At 35.9% G+C, this 17,185-nt stretch overlaps 2 protein-coding genes across 2 annotated transcripts in view; both read left to right on the top strand.

Moving 5' to 3' along the window:
- The first annotated feature begins 1,297 nt into the window (after window positions 1-1,297).
- gtf3c3 (general transcription factor IIIC, polypeptide 3) lies at window positions 1,298-13,761 on the top strand. Its single transcript, XM_051907230.1, has 18 exons — window positions 1,298-1,560; window positions 1,770-1,881; window positions 2,867-3,156; window positions 3,276-3,399; window positions 4,812-5,003; window positions 5,158-5,323; window positions 5,492-5,639; window positions 5,941-6,067; window positions 6,327-6,427; window positions 6,946-7,117; window positions 7,248-7,450; window positions 7,539-7,640; window positions 9,274-9,409; window positions 9,730-9,955; window positions 11,410-11,600; window positions 11,773-11,897; window positions 13,193-13,345; window positions 13,543-13,761. The coding sequence occupies exons 1-18, from the start codon at window positions 1,474-1,476 to the stop codon at window positions 13,663-13,665; spliced, it is 2,778 nt and encodes a 925-aa protein (XP_051763190.1). The 5' UTR covers window positions 1,298-1,473; the 3' UTR covers window positions 13,666-13,761.
- Window positions 13,762-14,673: 912 nt separating this feature from the next.
- The window catches only part of hecw2b (HECT, C2 and WW domain containing E3 ubiquitin protein ligase 2b), a 63,454-nt gene continuing 60,942 nt past the window's right edge, over window positions 14,674-17,185 (top strand). Inside the window, exon 1 of the mRNA XM_051894123.1 lies at window positions 14,674-15,195. The gene's annotated coding sequence lies outside the window, so the exon portion shown is untranslated. The remainder of the gene's footprint in view (window positions 15,196-17,185) is intronic.

The following is a 17,185-nucleotide window of genomic DNA, read 5'->3' as shown; positions in this document are numbered from 1 at the left end:
CACAAAAGGTCATTGCAAAAGAGGCTGGCTGTTCACAGAGCTCTGTGTCCAAGCACATTAATAGAGAGGCGAAGGGAAGGAAAAGATGTGGTAGAAAAAAATGTACAAGCAATAGGGATAACCGCACCCTGGAGAGGATTGTGAAACAAAACCCATTCAAAAATGTGGGGGAGCTTCACAAAGAGTGGACTGCAGCTGGAGTCAGTGCTTCAAGAACCACTATGCACAGACGTATGTAAGACATGGGTTTCAGCTGTCGCATTCCTTGTGTCAAGCCACTCTTGAACAACAGACAGCGTCAGAAGCGTCTCGCCTGGGCTAAAGACAAAAAGGACTGGACTGTTGCTGAGTGGTCCAAAGTTATGTTCTCTGATGAAAGTAAATTTTGCATTTCCTTTGGAAATCAGGGTCCCAGAGTCTGGAGGAAGAGAGGAGAGGCACACAATCCACGTTGCTTGAGGTCCAGTGTAAAGTTTCCACAGTCAGTGATGGTTTGGGGTGCCATGTCATCTGCTGGTGTTGGTCCACTGTGTTTTCTGAGGTCCAAGGTCAACACAGCCGTATACCAGGAAGTTTTAGAGCACTTCATGCTTCCTGCTGCTGACCAACTTTATGGAGATGCCGATTTCATTTTCCAACAGGACTTGGCACCTGCACACAGTGCCAAAGCTACCAGTACCTGGTTTAACGACCATGGTATCCCTGTTCTTAATTGGCCAGCAAACTCACCTGACCTTAACCCCATAGAAAATCTATGGGGTATTGTGAAAAGGAAGATACGATATGCCAGACCCAACAATGCAGAGGAGCTGAAGGCCACTATCAGAGCAACCTGGGCTCTTATAACACCTGAGCAGTGCCACAGACTGATCGACTCCATGCCACGCCGCATTGCTGCAGTAATTCAGGCAAAAGGAGCCCCAACTAAGTATTGAGTGCTGTACATGCTCATACTTTTCATGTTCATACTTTTCAGTTGGCCAAGATTTCTAAAAATCCTTTCTTTGTATTGGTCTTAAGTAATATTCTAATTTTCTGAGATACTGAATTTGGGATTTTCCTTAGTTGTCAGTTATAATCATCAAAATTAAAAGAAATAAACATTTGAAATATATCAGTCTGTGTGTAATGAATAAATATAATATACAAGTTTCACTTTTTGAATGGAATTAGTGAAATAAATCAACTTTTTGATGATATTCTAATTATATGACCAGCACCTGTATATGTAAAACATGCTGAAAAATGTTTCCCAGTGGTTACCACGATAATTGGACGCTTGATGGCGGTGTAGGACTTTTGGGATCACGTCACCTGTGTTTGTGTTTCACTCACCGTCGAAGAAGAATTTGAGCTTTCTGATTGGCTGAAAGGCAGAAACGCAGGAACTGTAACACCGCTCAAGCCGCACATCAGTGTGTTATGATTGTACTGTATGTGATATGAAGTAGTAAACTTAATTATTTGTATACAATGTCTGAACTGAACGATTATTTAGAAGGTAAAATTACTTTCGAGGAGTTTGAGAGGCGGAGAGAGGAAAGAAAAGCAAAGAATAAGGTAACATTACACTGCTTTTATTCTGTTTTTAAATTTGATCCACTCACATGTTCTCCTTCCAGCTTCTATATAAATTATATAATATGTGTCTGAATATACAGTTTATTACAGTGTGTATATCTATTAACCATTCATTATGGGTTGTGATTTGAGCATGCGCCATAGTAATGCACCATATTATTGTTGAAGTACTGTGTGTTTTGTTTCAGGATGAGAAGGGAGATGTGTCAGATGATGATGAGGATGAAACTGCTGATCAGGAGGATCCTGTTCCGTCCACTTCAAAACGATGTGCTAGAGAAGCACGAAAACGCCAAACAGGTGGATATTACATGACATTACAAGGGTACGATTTTGTAAGTGTCAGTGGCAACGCTACAGGTGAAAGGGGTAAAAAATAATATTGACAATTTTATGAAACCTCACCATTGTCATTACAATGGGTCAGTCACATAGACAACATAGCGCTATGTTAAAGACTATGTCAGAGCTAATTACTAGCAGTTAGCCAAAGGGTAATCAATCAGTCTTACTTTTCAGATTCAAATTAGAATAATTTAAGCAGTTTATGCAACTGGCTAAATATTTACTATATTATTAATTAATTAATTTTAATACATGAATTAATTAAGTAAATATGTACAGCTTGAATACAAAAATCTGCCTTATAAATTTAAAAATAATGTGCATACTGTAGATTGGAATAGCCAGTTTGCCACATTACAAACCAAATAAATATGATATCCATTATCATTATGTTATATCTTTAATAACACAGTTGAGAAGCAATGTGCAATGTTTGGTTTGTGTGGTTAGAGGAAGAGTAGGAGATTTCTGTGGCAGAGTTGAAAAACACTAATTTTAAGAAAGCATTTTTTTTTAAAATTGGGCATATTATTAAATCAGTGTTAAATGGGATGTGTGATAGTCATAGATCATCCAGGTAACCACACACAGTATTAAGAATCAAGGGTATGTAAACTTTTGAACTTATAAATTCAGCTATTTTTTGTCTTGTGGGCTTTATGTAAACATCTGTTATGTGAAATAGCTTATTCGGGACAGTACTAAATAAAAAAATAACATGCAATTTTCTTGATCCTTCTTATTTTGTTAAAACGATTAACATTTTTGCATATTCTGCAAGGGGTATGTAAACTTTCGAGCTCAACAGTAGGTTCTGGTTTCATATTCTTGCTCGTATTGCAAACATGTTGAGCATTTGAATGAAGCATGTGGGGATCAGTATTCAGTGTGACACAGCAGCATCACATCACACGTTGTATTTTGTGTAATCTCTTGACAGAGACGACAGAAGAAGGAGTCAGTCCATCTGTTCAGAGAGCTTTTGCCTCCATGATGGGAGATGGACTGGAGGAGTGTGTGGATGAGGATGAGGAGGATGAAGATGTAAAGATGGAGTGGAAAGTCATTGGAGAAAAGGACGGCGACGACGATGATGATGATGATGATGATGATGATGAAGATGATGTTGATGAAGAAGATGAAGAGGACAACGACGGCAATGAAGTGACACCCGGAGATGTGTTCGCCTTAGAAATGGAGCTGAACCGTGAGAATAAGAAAATGATGAAGGTCAGTAGATCGCCCTGCCAGGTCAGCATTAATAATCACTGTTATTGATCATGATACATTTGTAGCATTGATCAAATTTTCAGTTATTTATAAGCACACTAGTCTCATTATTTTTTTAGGAGAGACGTCCCCGCAGTAAGTTACCACGGGCTCTCAGAGGACTCATGGGAGAAGCCAACATCCGCTATGCTAGAGGAGACAAGGAGGATGCCATCCTGATGTGTATGGAGATCATTCGCCAAGGTGGGTTTTTGTTGTTGGTTATACACTGAGGAGAATACTAAACCATAATGAGCATTTAATATATATATATAATGTATATATATATATATATATAATGTATATATAATGTATATACAGGGCTTGACATTACATTTTTTACTTACCAGTCACTGTGGCTAGTGGTTTTCCAAAGTTACTAGCCACTCAGCATTTTTACTGGCCACATAATTTGGCAGCAGGTATATTAGGCTGCTGTCACTTTAAGACCTGACGCGCGGATCAATTATACTGTTACATGTGTTTTCTTTCTTAACTGTTTACATTCACTTAAAACATAACTGACTCTGTTTAAGTGAATACTCGTCAAGACATTGACATTTTGACACTATTTTGTGTGTATTTGACTGTTTAAGTGCAATAAGCAGTGAAAAATAACTCAATTTAGTACTGAGAGTACTGTCGCACTTTGAGTGTGAGAACAAAATCTGCGGGAAAGAGAAATATATCTATAGAAAGTTACAACTTTCTATAGATATATTTCTCATGTCTGTGAGGCAAGTATACACTGAGTTTCAGTTCATTTTTGTGACTCAGTCTCCCTGAACTTGAGTGTGATGGCAGAAAGCTCATCCTGTGTGTTTTCTTTATTTTACAAAGGCACAATGTTTTCTTGTTATTGTGAGTTTATACAAGTAAAAGTAGACCCTTTATAGTTTCGAATGATGTATTATTCTTATGACCAAAAATTAGTATTTTACCACAAGGATTAACTATCTGTCTCTCATGGACTGAGTGACTTTGCCACAAGTTTTTTTTTCTTTCTGTGACTAGCCGACTAAGCCTCTTCTAGTCAACCAACAATTAGTCGACTATTAGTGGGCAGCCCTAGTGCGATATTTGTGTGATAGCCAAAAGTTGACATGGGGTCACTCCCACAAACAGATCAAACAGAGCCGCAGTGTTTTAAAGTCAGCACGAAATGGAAGTTGTGATAGTTTTTTTTTTTCCCTATTGTGACATATATTCAAGTGAAACGGCTTCTTAAACTAAATAAAAATGTAGGGCGGGACTTGATTTTGTCCATCTGGAAATGATTGGATGGTTGTGGTTTGCTATTGGTCGATCTCATGTGAGCGACAGGTTGCCCCGCCCTCATGTCAGTAAACACGTCATCAGAGAAGAGAAGAGATATCATTGTAAGAAGGAGGGGAAGTTATTTTGATTAAAGATTATGAGGGCACATGAATTTCAATAAATAATGGCATGCACACATTGATATGTAATAAACACTGCAAATATTTTACCATTAAAACGTTTTACCATTAAAGATAAAAATGGTCAATTTTGATTTCAAAGTGACTTTAATTGTAGTTGTGACTGCATATTAATCAGTAGTGCCATAGAATAAACCCCGTCTCTTCCACCTCTCTCAGCTCCTGTGGCATACGAGCCGTTCTCCACCCTGGCTATGATCTACGAGGATCAGGGGGACATGGAGAAAGCGCTTCAGTTCGGACTGATCGCCGCTCATCTGAACCCCAGTGACTGTGAAGAGTGGGTCAAACTGGCAGACATGTCCCTAGAGCAGGACAACATCAAACAAGCCATCATCTGCTACACTAAAGGTCTGTATACATACAGTAGATACACTACCATTCAGAAGAGGTTTCTTATGCTCACCATGGCTGCATTTATTTGAGCAAAAACACAAAAAACGTTTTTTTTTTTTTTTTTTTTTTTTTGGTGAAATGTGTCTAAAGCATGCTGTTGCATTCCCAGCTATCAAATACGACTCCAGTAATGTTCAGTACCTGTGGGAGCGCTCCAGCCTTTACGAGCAGGTCGGGGAGCACAAGCAAGCCATGGACGGGTATCGCCGCATCCTCAGCCTGCTGCCACCATCCGATGGAGAACAGTTCATGCAGCTTTCACGAGACATGGCAAAGTATGATGTTCCCCTATGTTCTGAATCTTATGTTGACCACATATGTAAGTGGCCTCTGTTATGATTAGATTAAAAGATTTAAATTGGAGTTTATGTATAAATGTAGATATGACCACATGACCATTTCTGAATGTCATACCGCTTGTATTGTGCATGTGTTTATTTCAGGAGTTACTATGAGAGCAGCGAGTTGCCTTCCGCTATAGGGGTCATGGAGGAAGCTCTGGACAGACATCCTGAACTAGTCTCACATGAGTGTGTCAACATGGCTGCTGAACTCTTTATAGCCAACCATCAGCATGATAAAGCTCTAGAGGTGAGATCTGATGAGGACTAGCAGGATGGTCAGTGGCCAAAAACAAAGTATATAGAGCAGAAAAGGGTGCTAGTTGGCCGATATAACGGTATTATATAAAAATGGATTCAATTTTTGTATTCATTATATTTTGCTTAGGAACTACTCTGGTAGTAGATTAAGAGGTTCTTAATAAAGAATTTTTTTTTTGCTGACATTTCAAACATTTTAATGCACACATGATGCAAGATGGTTCTAAGTGACTCCCCTTTCCCCTGTTGTATTCATGTTAATGTAAATGCTAAAATCTATATGTCTGCAGGCACTGGTGAAGTTTTGTGGCATCATTCTGAAAAGACAGGAGAAGGACGAGACGGAGTCTGCTGACCAGAAGCCTGCACAAGATACAGAAGGAGAAGAGAAGAAAGAAGACTCGGAAGAGGAAAAAGGTGAGATGAATGTTCTGTCGTAATGTGTATTGATGTACCACAGAGGTGTCTAAATATACAATAATAATAATAATACTATGTTCAATAATAATAATATGTTTCCTGCTATTTAAATCTATTTATACATATCTTTTCAGGGTGTACCTGTATATATTCTGTGCTGCCTGTGCGGTGTAGAGTTAGTTTGTTCGGACTAGGCTGATAATAATATCAGAGAAAAGCATTATGAACACATCGCTAACATGTTTTTAATGCATAGGGAAAATCTTAGAGGTGGCGATTCCTGATGATGTTCCAGTCGACATCAGAGTGAAGATGATGGTGTGTCTCATCCACCAGCAAGTCTTCAAACCTCTGGATGTAAGTAGATTTCTACACATACACAAGCTCTCATGTATATAACTATAACTTCCTGTCTTAATTCTTGACTTAAGATTTAAGTGAAGTTACCATGGTAAACAAACAAATAGGATAGGATTCTGAGTTTGTTAATGTCATACAGCCTGGGATTTCCAAGATTTTGTTTTAATTTTGTTACTCTTGAAAATACTACTAATATTGTTGATTTCTGATTAGTCATGTTTTTCCACATATTTAAGTCACCTTGCATAAGTGTCTGCTAAATATGTTTTTTTGACATGTTTTTCTCTGAGACGTTTGCAAAAGTGCATCATCTGCGAAGCAATGTCTTCTGTTTTATGCATCAAATTTGTGTTTAATATGTGTTCATTTTACATTCATAAATAAAATGCTATTTTAACATTCAAAAGGGATCATTTTAACAATCTTCCAGATGAAAGTGTGTGCTGATAGAATAAATGTGTCGACGGATATGTCATCCATGTTTGATTTTCTCACCTGTGACATTTTGTGTGCAGCCCATGTTGACGTCTCTGATGGAGCAGAGCCCAGAGGAGCTGGGCGATTTGTTTTTGGACGTGGCCGAGGCTTTTATGGAAGAGGGCGAGTATAACTCCGCCCTGCCTCTGCTCTCTGCCCTCGTCTGCTCGGAGAGATACAACCTGGCAGTCGTTTGGCTCCGACACGCAGGTTACAACTTTTTTGGTGCACTAAAGCAATGAAAAAGTCTGCCGTTATAACAGTAAAATGACTTGTTATGGTCAAGAACTGCCTATTCAAACAGGAAATGGTCATGTGATTGTGATTTGCTTGTTTGCAGAGTGTCTAAAGGCACTTGGTCATTTGGAGGTTGCAGTGAAGAGCTACAGTAAGGTTGTTGAAATGGCTCCATTGCATCTAGACGCCCGTCTGGCGCTATCCACTCTCCAGCAGCAGTTGGGCCGACCTAACATGGCCCTCGAGGCCCTGGAACCCATGTATGATGCTGAAACCCTTGCACAGGACTCCTCTGCTGCCCAGCAGGTGTGTGTATATCATAGTCGTGTGTTTATGGTGTAGACACAGGGTTATGTTAGTGCTTGTATATAATCATGTGTGTGATGTTTTTCAGGAGCTGAAGCTGTTGCTGCATCGCTCGACTCTCCTGCATGCTCAAGGACGCACTGATGATTACATAGATACTGTATTGACCATGCTGTCCATGCTTCTTAAGGTCAGATTCTGCGCTCTTGACTGCGCTCAGTGTCTGATGCTGATATAAAGAGAGCAGTGGGGCTTACGGATAATAGATAGATGTACACAAAATGCCTGAAATTACAATGCATACTACTGTTCAAAAGTTTGGGGTCACTAAATATTTTTTCATGGTTTTGAAAGGTCTCTCATACTTACCAAGACTTCATTTATTCGATCAAAAACACAGTAAAAACTGTAATATTGTGAAATAGTATTAAAATTTAAGATATCTGTTTTCTATTTGAATATATTTTAAAATGTAATTTATTCCTGTGATCAAGGCTGATTTTTCAGCATCATTACTCCTGTCTTCAGTGTCACATGATCCTTCAGAAATCATTCTAATATATGGAAGCTTGTTTCCACCATGGAATAAAAAATAATAAAAAAAATAAAAAAGGTAATTGCGACTTTTATCTCACAATTTTGACTTTTTTTCTTGCAATTGCGAGATGTATACTCGCAAAAAGTCAGAAAAAGTTGCGAGATATAAAGTCAAAATTGCAAGATATAAAGTCAGAATTCAAAATTGCAAGTTATAAAATCTGAATTCTGAGAAAAAAAGTCAAAATTGCGGTATATAAACTCACAATTGTGAGATAAAAAGTCGCAATTATCTTTTATGTTTTTTTTTAATTCCTTGACAGAAACAAGCTTCCATTCTAATATGCTGATTTGCTGCTCAAGAAATATTTTTTATTATCAATCTTAAAAAAACAACAACATTGTGCTCCTTAATATTTTTGTGGAAATCATGATACTTTTTTTTAATGAATAGAAAGTTCAAAAGAACAGCATTTATTTGTTATAGAAATTATAAAAGTCTTTACTGTCACTTTTAATCAATTTAATGCATCCATGCTGAATAAAAATATTGACCACAAACTTTTGAACGGTAGTGGATTTTACATAATGCTTAATCAAAGTTTTTGAGACATTTGTGACCACCATACTCACTGATACAGTACATCAGTCTGTATTTGATTAATCCACACATCCATCGGTCTATATTCAAATAAATGGCTTTTATTTATCGCCACCATTTTCTGATATATTGTCTATATTTTATTGAACAGCCTATGTCGGACTATAATCATTTAATAACAAATATAATTGTCCAGTATTGGTCTGTAACCAATTAATTGGCTGATATTTGCAGCCACCATTTGCTCTACATACATTGTCCATATCAGATTGATCAGACTATTTTTCATTAATTGACATATCAAATTGAGTCAGCCCAATTAATTGGCTATTATTGCCTATATTCTCTACTGTATATCTGAATAATCATTATATATTAAACTATATCTGATTAATCGGCCGATATACAATTGAATCAGTGTTATTTTAGTATTGTTGATATGCTATTTTATATATATATATATATATATATTTTAAATATTTTGAATTAGATTTTATTTTTTTATTTCCTGTTTTCGATTTAATTTTAGTTAAAGTTTTAGTAATTTTCTTGTGTTTTTGTCATTATTATACCACTAGTAGTTCATTACTACTCTCCAATTACCAGGTTTAGGAGACATTTGACTCAAAATACATTCTCTTCATCTCAAATTTGTGATGTGGTTGTGTTTTCTTGTTTTGTGAAGGTGGCGATGGTGAGGGCTCAGGTGTGTGTCGTCTCTGATACGTCCTCTGGTGTCAAACATCTGAAGCTTATAAAAGTGTCACGCAACAAACTGACAGAGATTGATGACCAGGAGGCAGCTTATCTGGATGTGACGGGTAAAACACATCAGATGTGACTATATTAACACTTATTCATTGTGCCATTACCATCGAACTGCTGTCCTAGGACTTTAAGATCACACAATGAATTGTATGATCAATAATATTTACATACTACAACCCAGTAGCAGGTGATCGAAATTAAACCAGCTCAAAACGGACTAAAAAATACATGACAAACAGACATCTGGGTTCTTTAAAGTCTACAAGTCTTTGTAAACTTTGATCAAAATGTAATTACTTGGTCCTCCTCTGAAACATCTTACCTTTTCATTTGACCTTTTCCAAGTCTTCTTAAGTATGTCTTTCTCTCTAAGGTAAGACGAGCGTCCTCTCTCGCGACGACTGGTGGAAGCTGTTACTGCGCTGTTTGGCCGTGCTGTGTGAGTTGAAGCGCTTTGCTGAGGCCGAGTTATTAGTTGACTCCAGTTTAGAGTACTACTCCTTCTACGACGACCGCGTCAAGCGCAAAGAGCTTGAATACCTCGGCCTGTCCGCCGCCTTCCTCGACCACAACTTCCGCAAAGCTTATGACTATATAAGGTCAGTCAGTTGGACACTAAATCTGTCTACATAAACATCCTATATAAAATCATTCATCGATTCAAAAAGTTATTCAGAGTTTTACACGTTCCTCTCCTTGAGTGTGTTTATGCAGTGTTTTGACTAATTTGATTAATTGTTGTACCATGTTTAAAACAGAATCACACATTTTCCCCACAAATTTCATTTACTTTGGTGGTAAATGCAGCATTATGTGTTTTAAACATGTTGTTCTTTATTCTGTGTTTTTAAAAACTGATTAAATTGATATATATATATATATATATATATATATATATATATATATATATATATATATATATATATATATATATATATATATATATATATATATATATATATATAATTATATATTACACATTTAATCAGTGTTTGTGTATATTTAGACAGTATTTTGGCTATTTAGATTTATCATTTTAAAAACTCATGTTTAAAACATTATCAAATGGGATTCTGTGTTTTATACATGATATTCTGTTTTTAAAAACGGATTTTATGGCAGTTTTTTTTTATTTAATATTTATATAATATTTATTATTTATCCCGCTCAGAATACAGAATTTCAATTTTAAACTTAGAAATTCTGTTTTTTAAACTTTGAATTTAACGTAAATAAATACAATTTTGGTGGAAATTGTGGAATTCTGTGTTTTAAAATAGATAAAACTATGATCAAATCCAACAAAATTGTATTTATTTTGGGGGTAAATATGGGATTCAGTGTTTTATACATGATATTCTGTGTTTTTTAAAAACTGATTTTTATATATATATATATTTATAATGAAAAGTTTTTATTTTTTTATATATTTATTATTTATAATCAGAATACAGAAGTTCATGTTTAAAACACAGAATCCTGCATTTTTCCCATAAATAAATAAAATTTTGGTGGAAACTGTGGAATTCTGTTTTATACATGAGATTCTGTGTGTGTGTATATATGTGTGTGTATATATGTGTGTGTGTATATATATATATATATATACACATATATACATATACACACACACACACACAGAATATCATGTATAAAACAAAATTCCACAGTTTCCACCAAAATTTTATATATAATATATATATATATAATACAGAGAATACAGAAGTGCATGTTTAAAACACAGAATCCTGCATTTTTCACTTGAATACAGTTTTGGTGGAAATTGTGGAATTCTGTCTTTTAAACAAGATAAAACTATGATCAAATTAGCCAAAATACTGCATAAACAAACACACAAGGGGAAGAACATTTATAAAACTCAATACAAAATGGTTCTTCTTGAGGAACAGAGGGTGGAAACTGAAATCTGAGGCTCATTTTTTTTTTTTTTTTGATTGCAAGTTGCTATTTATTTGATTGAGAAGTAAATTTAGTGACCATTTGTGCTTCTTTCTCAGTAGAGAATACTTTAAACATACTGCATCTGTCGCAGGTTGATGTTAATGGACAATGTGGAACGGACTCAGCTGTGGAACGTGTTTAATCAGGTTACCCTGCACTCTCAGGATGCCAGACATCATCGTTTCTGCCTGCGTCTCATGCTCAAACACCCCGATAACCATGCACTCTACCTTCTCAATGGACACACCTCGCTGGTTTCTGGGACTTTCAAGCATGCACTCGGTATGGTTTCGACACAAAACCATTTCCTAAGGCACAATTCTAGTGTTCTGTAATTTATTTTCATATAAGCATTAGCATAAATGGCATAATTGGTGGAACTTGCGCTATTAAAATTAGTTTTATTATTATTAACATCATTATTTTATTCTATTACTTTTTCTTCTCTGAGTAGGTCAGTACATGCAGGCATTCAGAAACCAGAACGACCATCCTCTTCATAGTTTGGTTGTTGGTCTCACGTTCTTCCATATGGGCTGTCAGAGGTTTGTCATGAAAAGGCATCCCCTCGTTGTGCAGGTACAGTACGATGTGTATATATTTTTTTATATATATATTGAATTAAATTTTAAAAAGCATTAAATTACAGATTTATTTATGTATTTACTTCCCAGACAATAATGAGAATTTGTGGGACAAATATGCTTAACTGTCATTAAAATGATGACAGTGCAAAACCTCTCAATGGTCTTAAAATTTGCTTTATTTTAGTTATGCAAAAGTTAGTATGCTTTCTTTCCCTTGGCATTTGGAATATTTTCAATTTAAGAATAGTAGTAATAGTAAATTAAAAAGTTGCAGTAGTTTTAAAGGGGTTTTGAACTGAGAAATCAAATTTTGCTTTCTCAGTTGAGCTTTATTTATTTGTATTTGGTACATTTCACTGTGGATTCTTTGGTATTTCAGTCACAATTTTGAAGCAGGCTTTGCAAACAGACTTTTACGATATGGACTCGACTGTAATGCGACAACACTATAGATCTGATATGCAATGATTCATGTACAGTCAGATGTTCTTGGTCTATGTATCAGTAAATCAAACCAGTGACTAAACGCTCAACTTCACGTTGTTTCTTTTAGTAGGATGAAAATAATGTTATTTAAACTGATTAACTTACATAGAAAGCAATCAAAGAACGCTCCCTTTGCAATCGCTGGAGCTGTCAATCAAACAGCACGAGTTTATCATTGACTTGCGCCAAAACTCCCGTTTTATTCAACAAATCTCTTAGTTACATCACGTTTGCACTGTTAGTTATGATATAAGCATTTGTTAGTGTGCAGAAATTGAGCTGCAATGACGAGATCCCTGCTTTCATGCGCTCAACAACATGTCTGTGATCGACTACAATCTTCATCACTGCAACCTTTCATGCCAAGATCTAAATATAATGCCATAGATCTAAATGTAATCGTGTACACTTTTCACAATTAGTTAACCTTGAGAGCTGTAATAATAAAAACGTACTAAAAGTTTTCGAGAGAGTGATACTTGGCTATTTCATATTGCAAAGATGTCAGCCAATCACAGCAGTGGGTGTTTACACTGAAGTCTTACAGCAGACACGCTTGAAACAGAGCGCTCAAATCAGAGGCTAAAATCAGGGTAGGAAAAATGCCTTTTATTTCTAAATTATGACAATCTTTGATGTAAAAAGCATACTAACATTATAAGTGCACCCCAGGAAACATTATAAAACAAAACAATGCAGTTCATGACCCCTTTAAAACTGTAGATGTCATCCCTATTTAGATAGATCGATAAATTTGCGTGTGTGTGTGCGTATGCATCATGTATTTTGTTTATTCCTCAGGGTTTCTCATTCATGTGGCGCTATGTGGATCTCAGAGGTCATTGTCAAGAGTCTCTGTATAATCTTGGTCGGGCTTTACACCAGCTCGGACTCAGTCATTTAGCCATTCACTACTACGAGAAAGCCCTCGCCCTCCCCCCACTCAAACTGGAGGTAAGACGCTTTCAGTTTAATGTGTGTTATCCACCATAAATCTTTAAAGAAACATCTCAGATTCTCAAAACATTGTAAACGATTTGGAGAAAATCCACAAGACACACTTTCAAAGGCTCTATACTGTATATATGTATATTTATCTATGCATTAATAGGCTGTTTTAAATGCTTTGTGAAATCTCTTGTCATTTGAAGGGTATTGATGATGATCAAGTGGACTTGAGAAGAGAGATTGCCTACAACTTATCTCTTATTTACCAGTCCAGTGGAAATAAGGAGATGGCCCGCAATGTCATCTATACTTACTGTACTGTCTGACTCAATGAGCCATCAGACTCACAGGTTCCTTTTACAAATGTACAAAATATACATTATTTTTACTGTATTTTCTTTTCAATAAACTAATTTATTATATTCATGTAGTGTTTGATTTTGAGTTGTGTGTCCGTTTGGGTGTAGAATGAGTTTTTCATTTGAAGAAGTATAATATATATATATATAATAAATAGCCAAATATTTATGGAGCCACAAAGCCTATTTGCAGTTCATTACGTTGATATATTTCAGCAGAATTATATAGCTGAGCATTTATGTGCAGGTATACAAAGGTGAGCACTATATAGAAATCCTTAATACTTTATATTCTTCTACACACTTTTCTGAAGTTAATTCAGCTCCAAGCAGTTTCCGTTCACACTTTGTTTTATAAGTAATTCAGCCGTAGGTGTGCTAACTCTTTTGTAAGCGAAGTTATTTTATTACAGTGCTTGCAAAGTGCAAACTTGCCAATTAAAGTACTTTCACTTCCTTCAGGGAATGCAAATCAAGTTTACTATTATTATTATTAGTTGCCAGTAGTAATCCCCTCGGCCATTGTTCACCTCCTATTTGTGAAATGAATTTCAATTCACCTTATTGAATCGGTTCTTTTGGGTGATTCATTTCCATGAATTGTGTCCAGTCAAACTATTCAGCGGCTCCTTTGCTTTGAGTCATCACTCAAGTGTTTCAGCAAGTTGTTTTCACAAGTGTTCACACAGACTTAGCCGTTACGGCACTTTTCGACTACTAAGATGGGGCCGTTTACTCAGGGTGTGTTCTTGTATTATTCTGTCTGCCCAATTTTCTTTTCAGGCGTTCCCGAAGCTGCATTGCTGTTTTTAGCATTTCACCATGGGTGTTGTATTTTTCAAGTACAATTTTAAACTACTTTTAAGGTAATACTCCTTCATAATATACGAAAAGCGTCGTAATGTAACGGCCGTCTGAATTCGTTCTGTGTGAACAGCCTTTCGAATCGTTCAGAACGAACCGGTTCAGCAGCAGGTTGACTCGTTCGAACATCGAACATCACAACAGTGCGAGTGAACGCCTCCCTCTCGTAAGCTGCGTGTCTGTGGGCTGATTCTCAAAACAAAAGCAGACGCAAAGCCCGTGGAATTAATCCAACACAAATGCAAAGCAACATTCATCTCTTGCGCGTTCAAATGAAGCTGTACGCCCGGCCACGCGCACGTTTTTGTTCGGGTGCGAGTGTTTTCAGTGGGTATGAGGTGGCATAGCGGATACGGGGTCTTTGTAAATGAATAAGAGATGAACGCGGCTGGATCCAGACTGGCACACCGCGCGCACGGACGCAGACCAACACTGCGCAGTAAATATCAGCTGGGCTGGGTTCGGGTTGGTTCGGTTGGGTCGTGGTTCCGTTGAGACGGAAGGTTTAGGTAGAAGAGGAGGAAGGAGCGCGCCTGACCCGAACAGAGGCCCTCAGCTGCGCACATCAGCTGTTCCTAGCGTCCCTGTGTGTTAATTTGAGCTTTCTCAATTCATCATCACCTTTATTTGACGGTAAGTGACATGTTTACCTGCATGGGGATTTAATTTAGATTTACTACCAAAATTGTTGTAGTCATTAACAACAATCTATTGGCGGATGCATTATAACCCACACATTAGCGTTGATTCTAATGGAAACCAAACAACATGATTTGTATGTTAAATTTACATTTAGGTACTTAAACATCTTATACACTAAGTGCACTTTAAATTGCGTTTCAGATAATCGGTCCCCCAGATGCCACAGGTTCTGTTTCTGTTTTGTATCCTTAAACCAACTATTAAACACCCAGAACCTGTGGCATTTGAGGGCCAGTTTCTCTGACATTCAATTCTAGACGCATTTAAAGTTGCTCTTATTGCCTAAAATGTAGTGTAGATTTTTTTTTTGTCGTGCATCAAAATAGATGCATTTGCTATAAAGACTGCCAAGATTTATTGTGTGTGTGCTTGAACTATAAGTAACCGTAACAATAGATGTTTTTCTTGCACATGTTTATCTCTGTGTGGATTTCATTTGGATTTATGCTGAAATATTGATTGCCAATGTGGTATGTCCGTGGTTTTGTTCAAATGAATGCAATATAATTAGCATAGACTCCTCAGAATATTGATTCATATGAGGGGGGAAAAAGCATGAATATTATACTTTAGGTTTATTTTATACGGTAGGTGTAGCTAGAATTGAATGTCAGAGAATTTATCCCCCTTTTAATGTTTGCTTGACCCAACTATAAGTGACAATATATAGTTGAAAGCTGGTTATTTTTTCATGCAAATGTCAAGTAAATCACTGCCTCACATCATCATCAGATTTATTTGACTGTATGTATGCAGATTTTATTTGGTTTTATTCCCAAAATTGATTGCCAATGTGGCATGGGCATTAAAAACATTATGAAAATGTGTAATAATAATCAGCATATTTTTTTCTTTGGGTATTGATGCAGCAGCATTCATTTTTATACATTGCATCTGTATTTTGTACACTCAATAAAAAAATGGTACGTTGGATTTACTTTTTATGTCAACAGGTTCGACGTAACTGGGTTGCATTGCATGTTGCATTTAATTAACATTATTTATTTCAGTAAACTTAAGGTTAATTTAATGCCATTTAGTTGAGTCAGGTTAACGTTCTTAATTTTTTCCAAAACTATTAAGTTAAATTTTCCTAAAATTAATATCAAATAAAAATTAAAACAAGTAATCCAGTTTAATTGATTAGTTTATTTAATGAATGCTTTCAAGAACTATTGCATAAAATAGTTGCTTTTTTATTATTAAAACAACTTTAATTGCCGTTAGCAGGTTCTCAACCCAGAGCATTCACCACAATGGTAACCCCCAAAACACTAACTTACCAACTCTTTTAAATATAAACATAAAAGAATATTAAGCATTAACAAGTCTTCCAATTTTATCATCTTGATTAAAAAAAAGCATAAAATAACATCATTGCAAAGCATGATGGGAAGGGGAAATCCTGTTCCTAGTTTTAGCGTTTATGTACTCAAATGGATTAAGTAAAGTGGTTGAAAATAATTGTGTTGGATTAACTTAATTTACCTAAGTAAATTGAATGAGCATCAAATGTTATTTTTGGCCTACTTAATTGAAACATGTTCTTTCAAAATGAAAATATTGAGTTGAGCCAAAACACAACTGTTTCAAGTCAGTTTAACACAATGCAATTGTTTGAATGAGAAACCTAATACAATGGTGTTAAATGAAAATGATTTTTTTTTTTTTTTTTTAAATAAACAGAACATTGTAAAATCATTTTTTGAGTGTACAATAGGAGCAAATAAATGTTCTAAAACAAACTTTCGGGTTCTTGAGTTGATTCTATATGAATCTTTAGAGACGAAAACAGTTTTTTGATTGTTCTTTATAGGTTTTCAGATCAGTTTATGGCTTCCTGGTTTGTTAAAGCGCAAGTATGGGATGGTTTTCTTAAGAAGTAGAATACGAAGTTTCTTGTAGAACTTGAGATGGTTCT

Source organism: Ctenopharyngodon idella, chromosome 1 (genome assembly GCF_019924925.1).
Source record: "Ctenopharyngodon idella isolate HZGC_01 chromosome 1, HZGC01, whole genome shotgun sequence".
Classification (NCBI taxonomy): domain Eukaryota; kingdom Metazoa; phylum Chordata; class Actinopteri; order Cypriniformes; family Xenocyprididae; genus Ctenopharyngodon; species Ctenopharyngodon idella.
The sequence above is the reverse complement of the archived record's forward strand: the minus strand, read 5'-3'. Positions and strand labels throughout refer to the sequence as shown.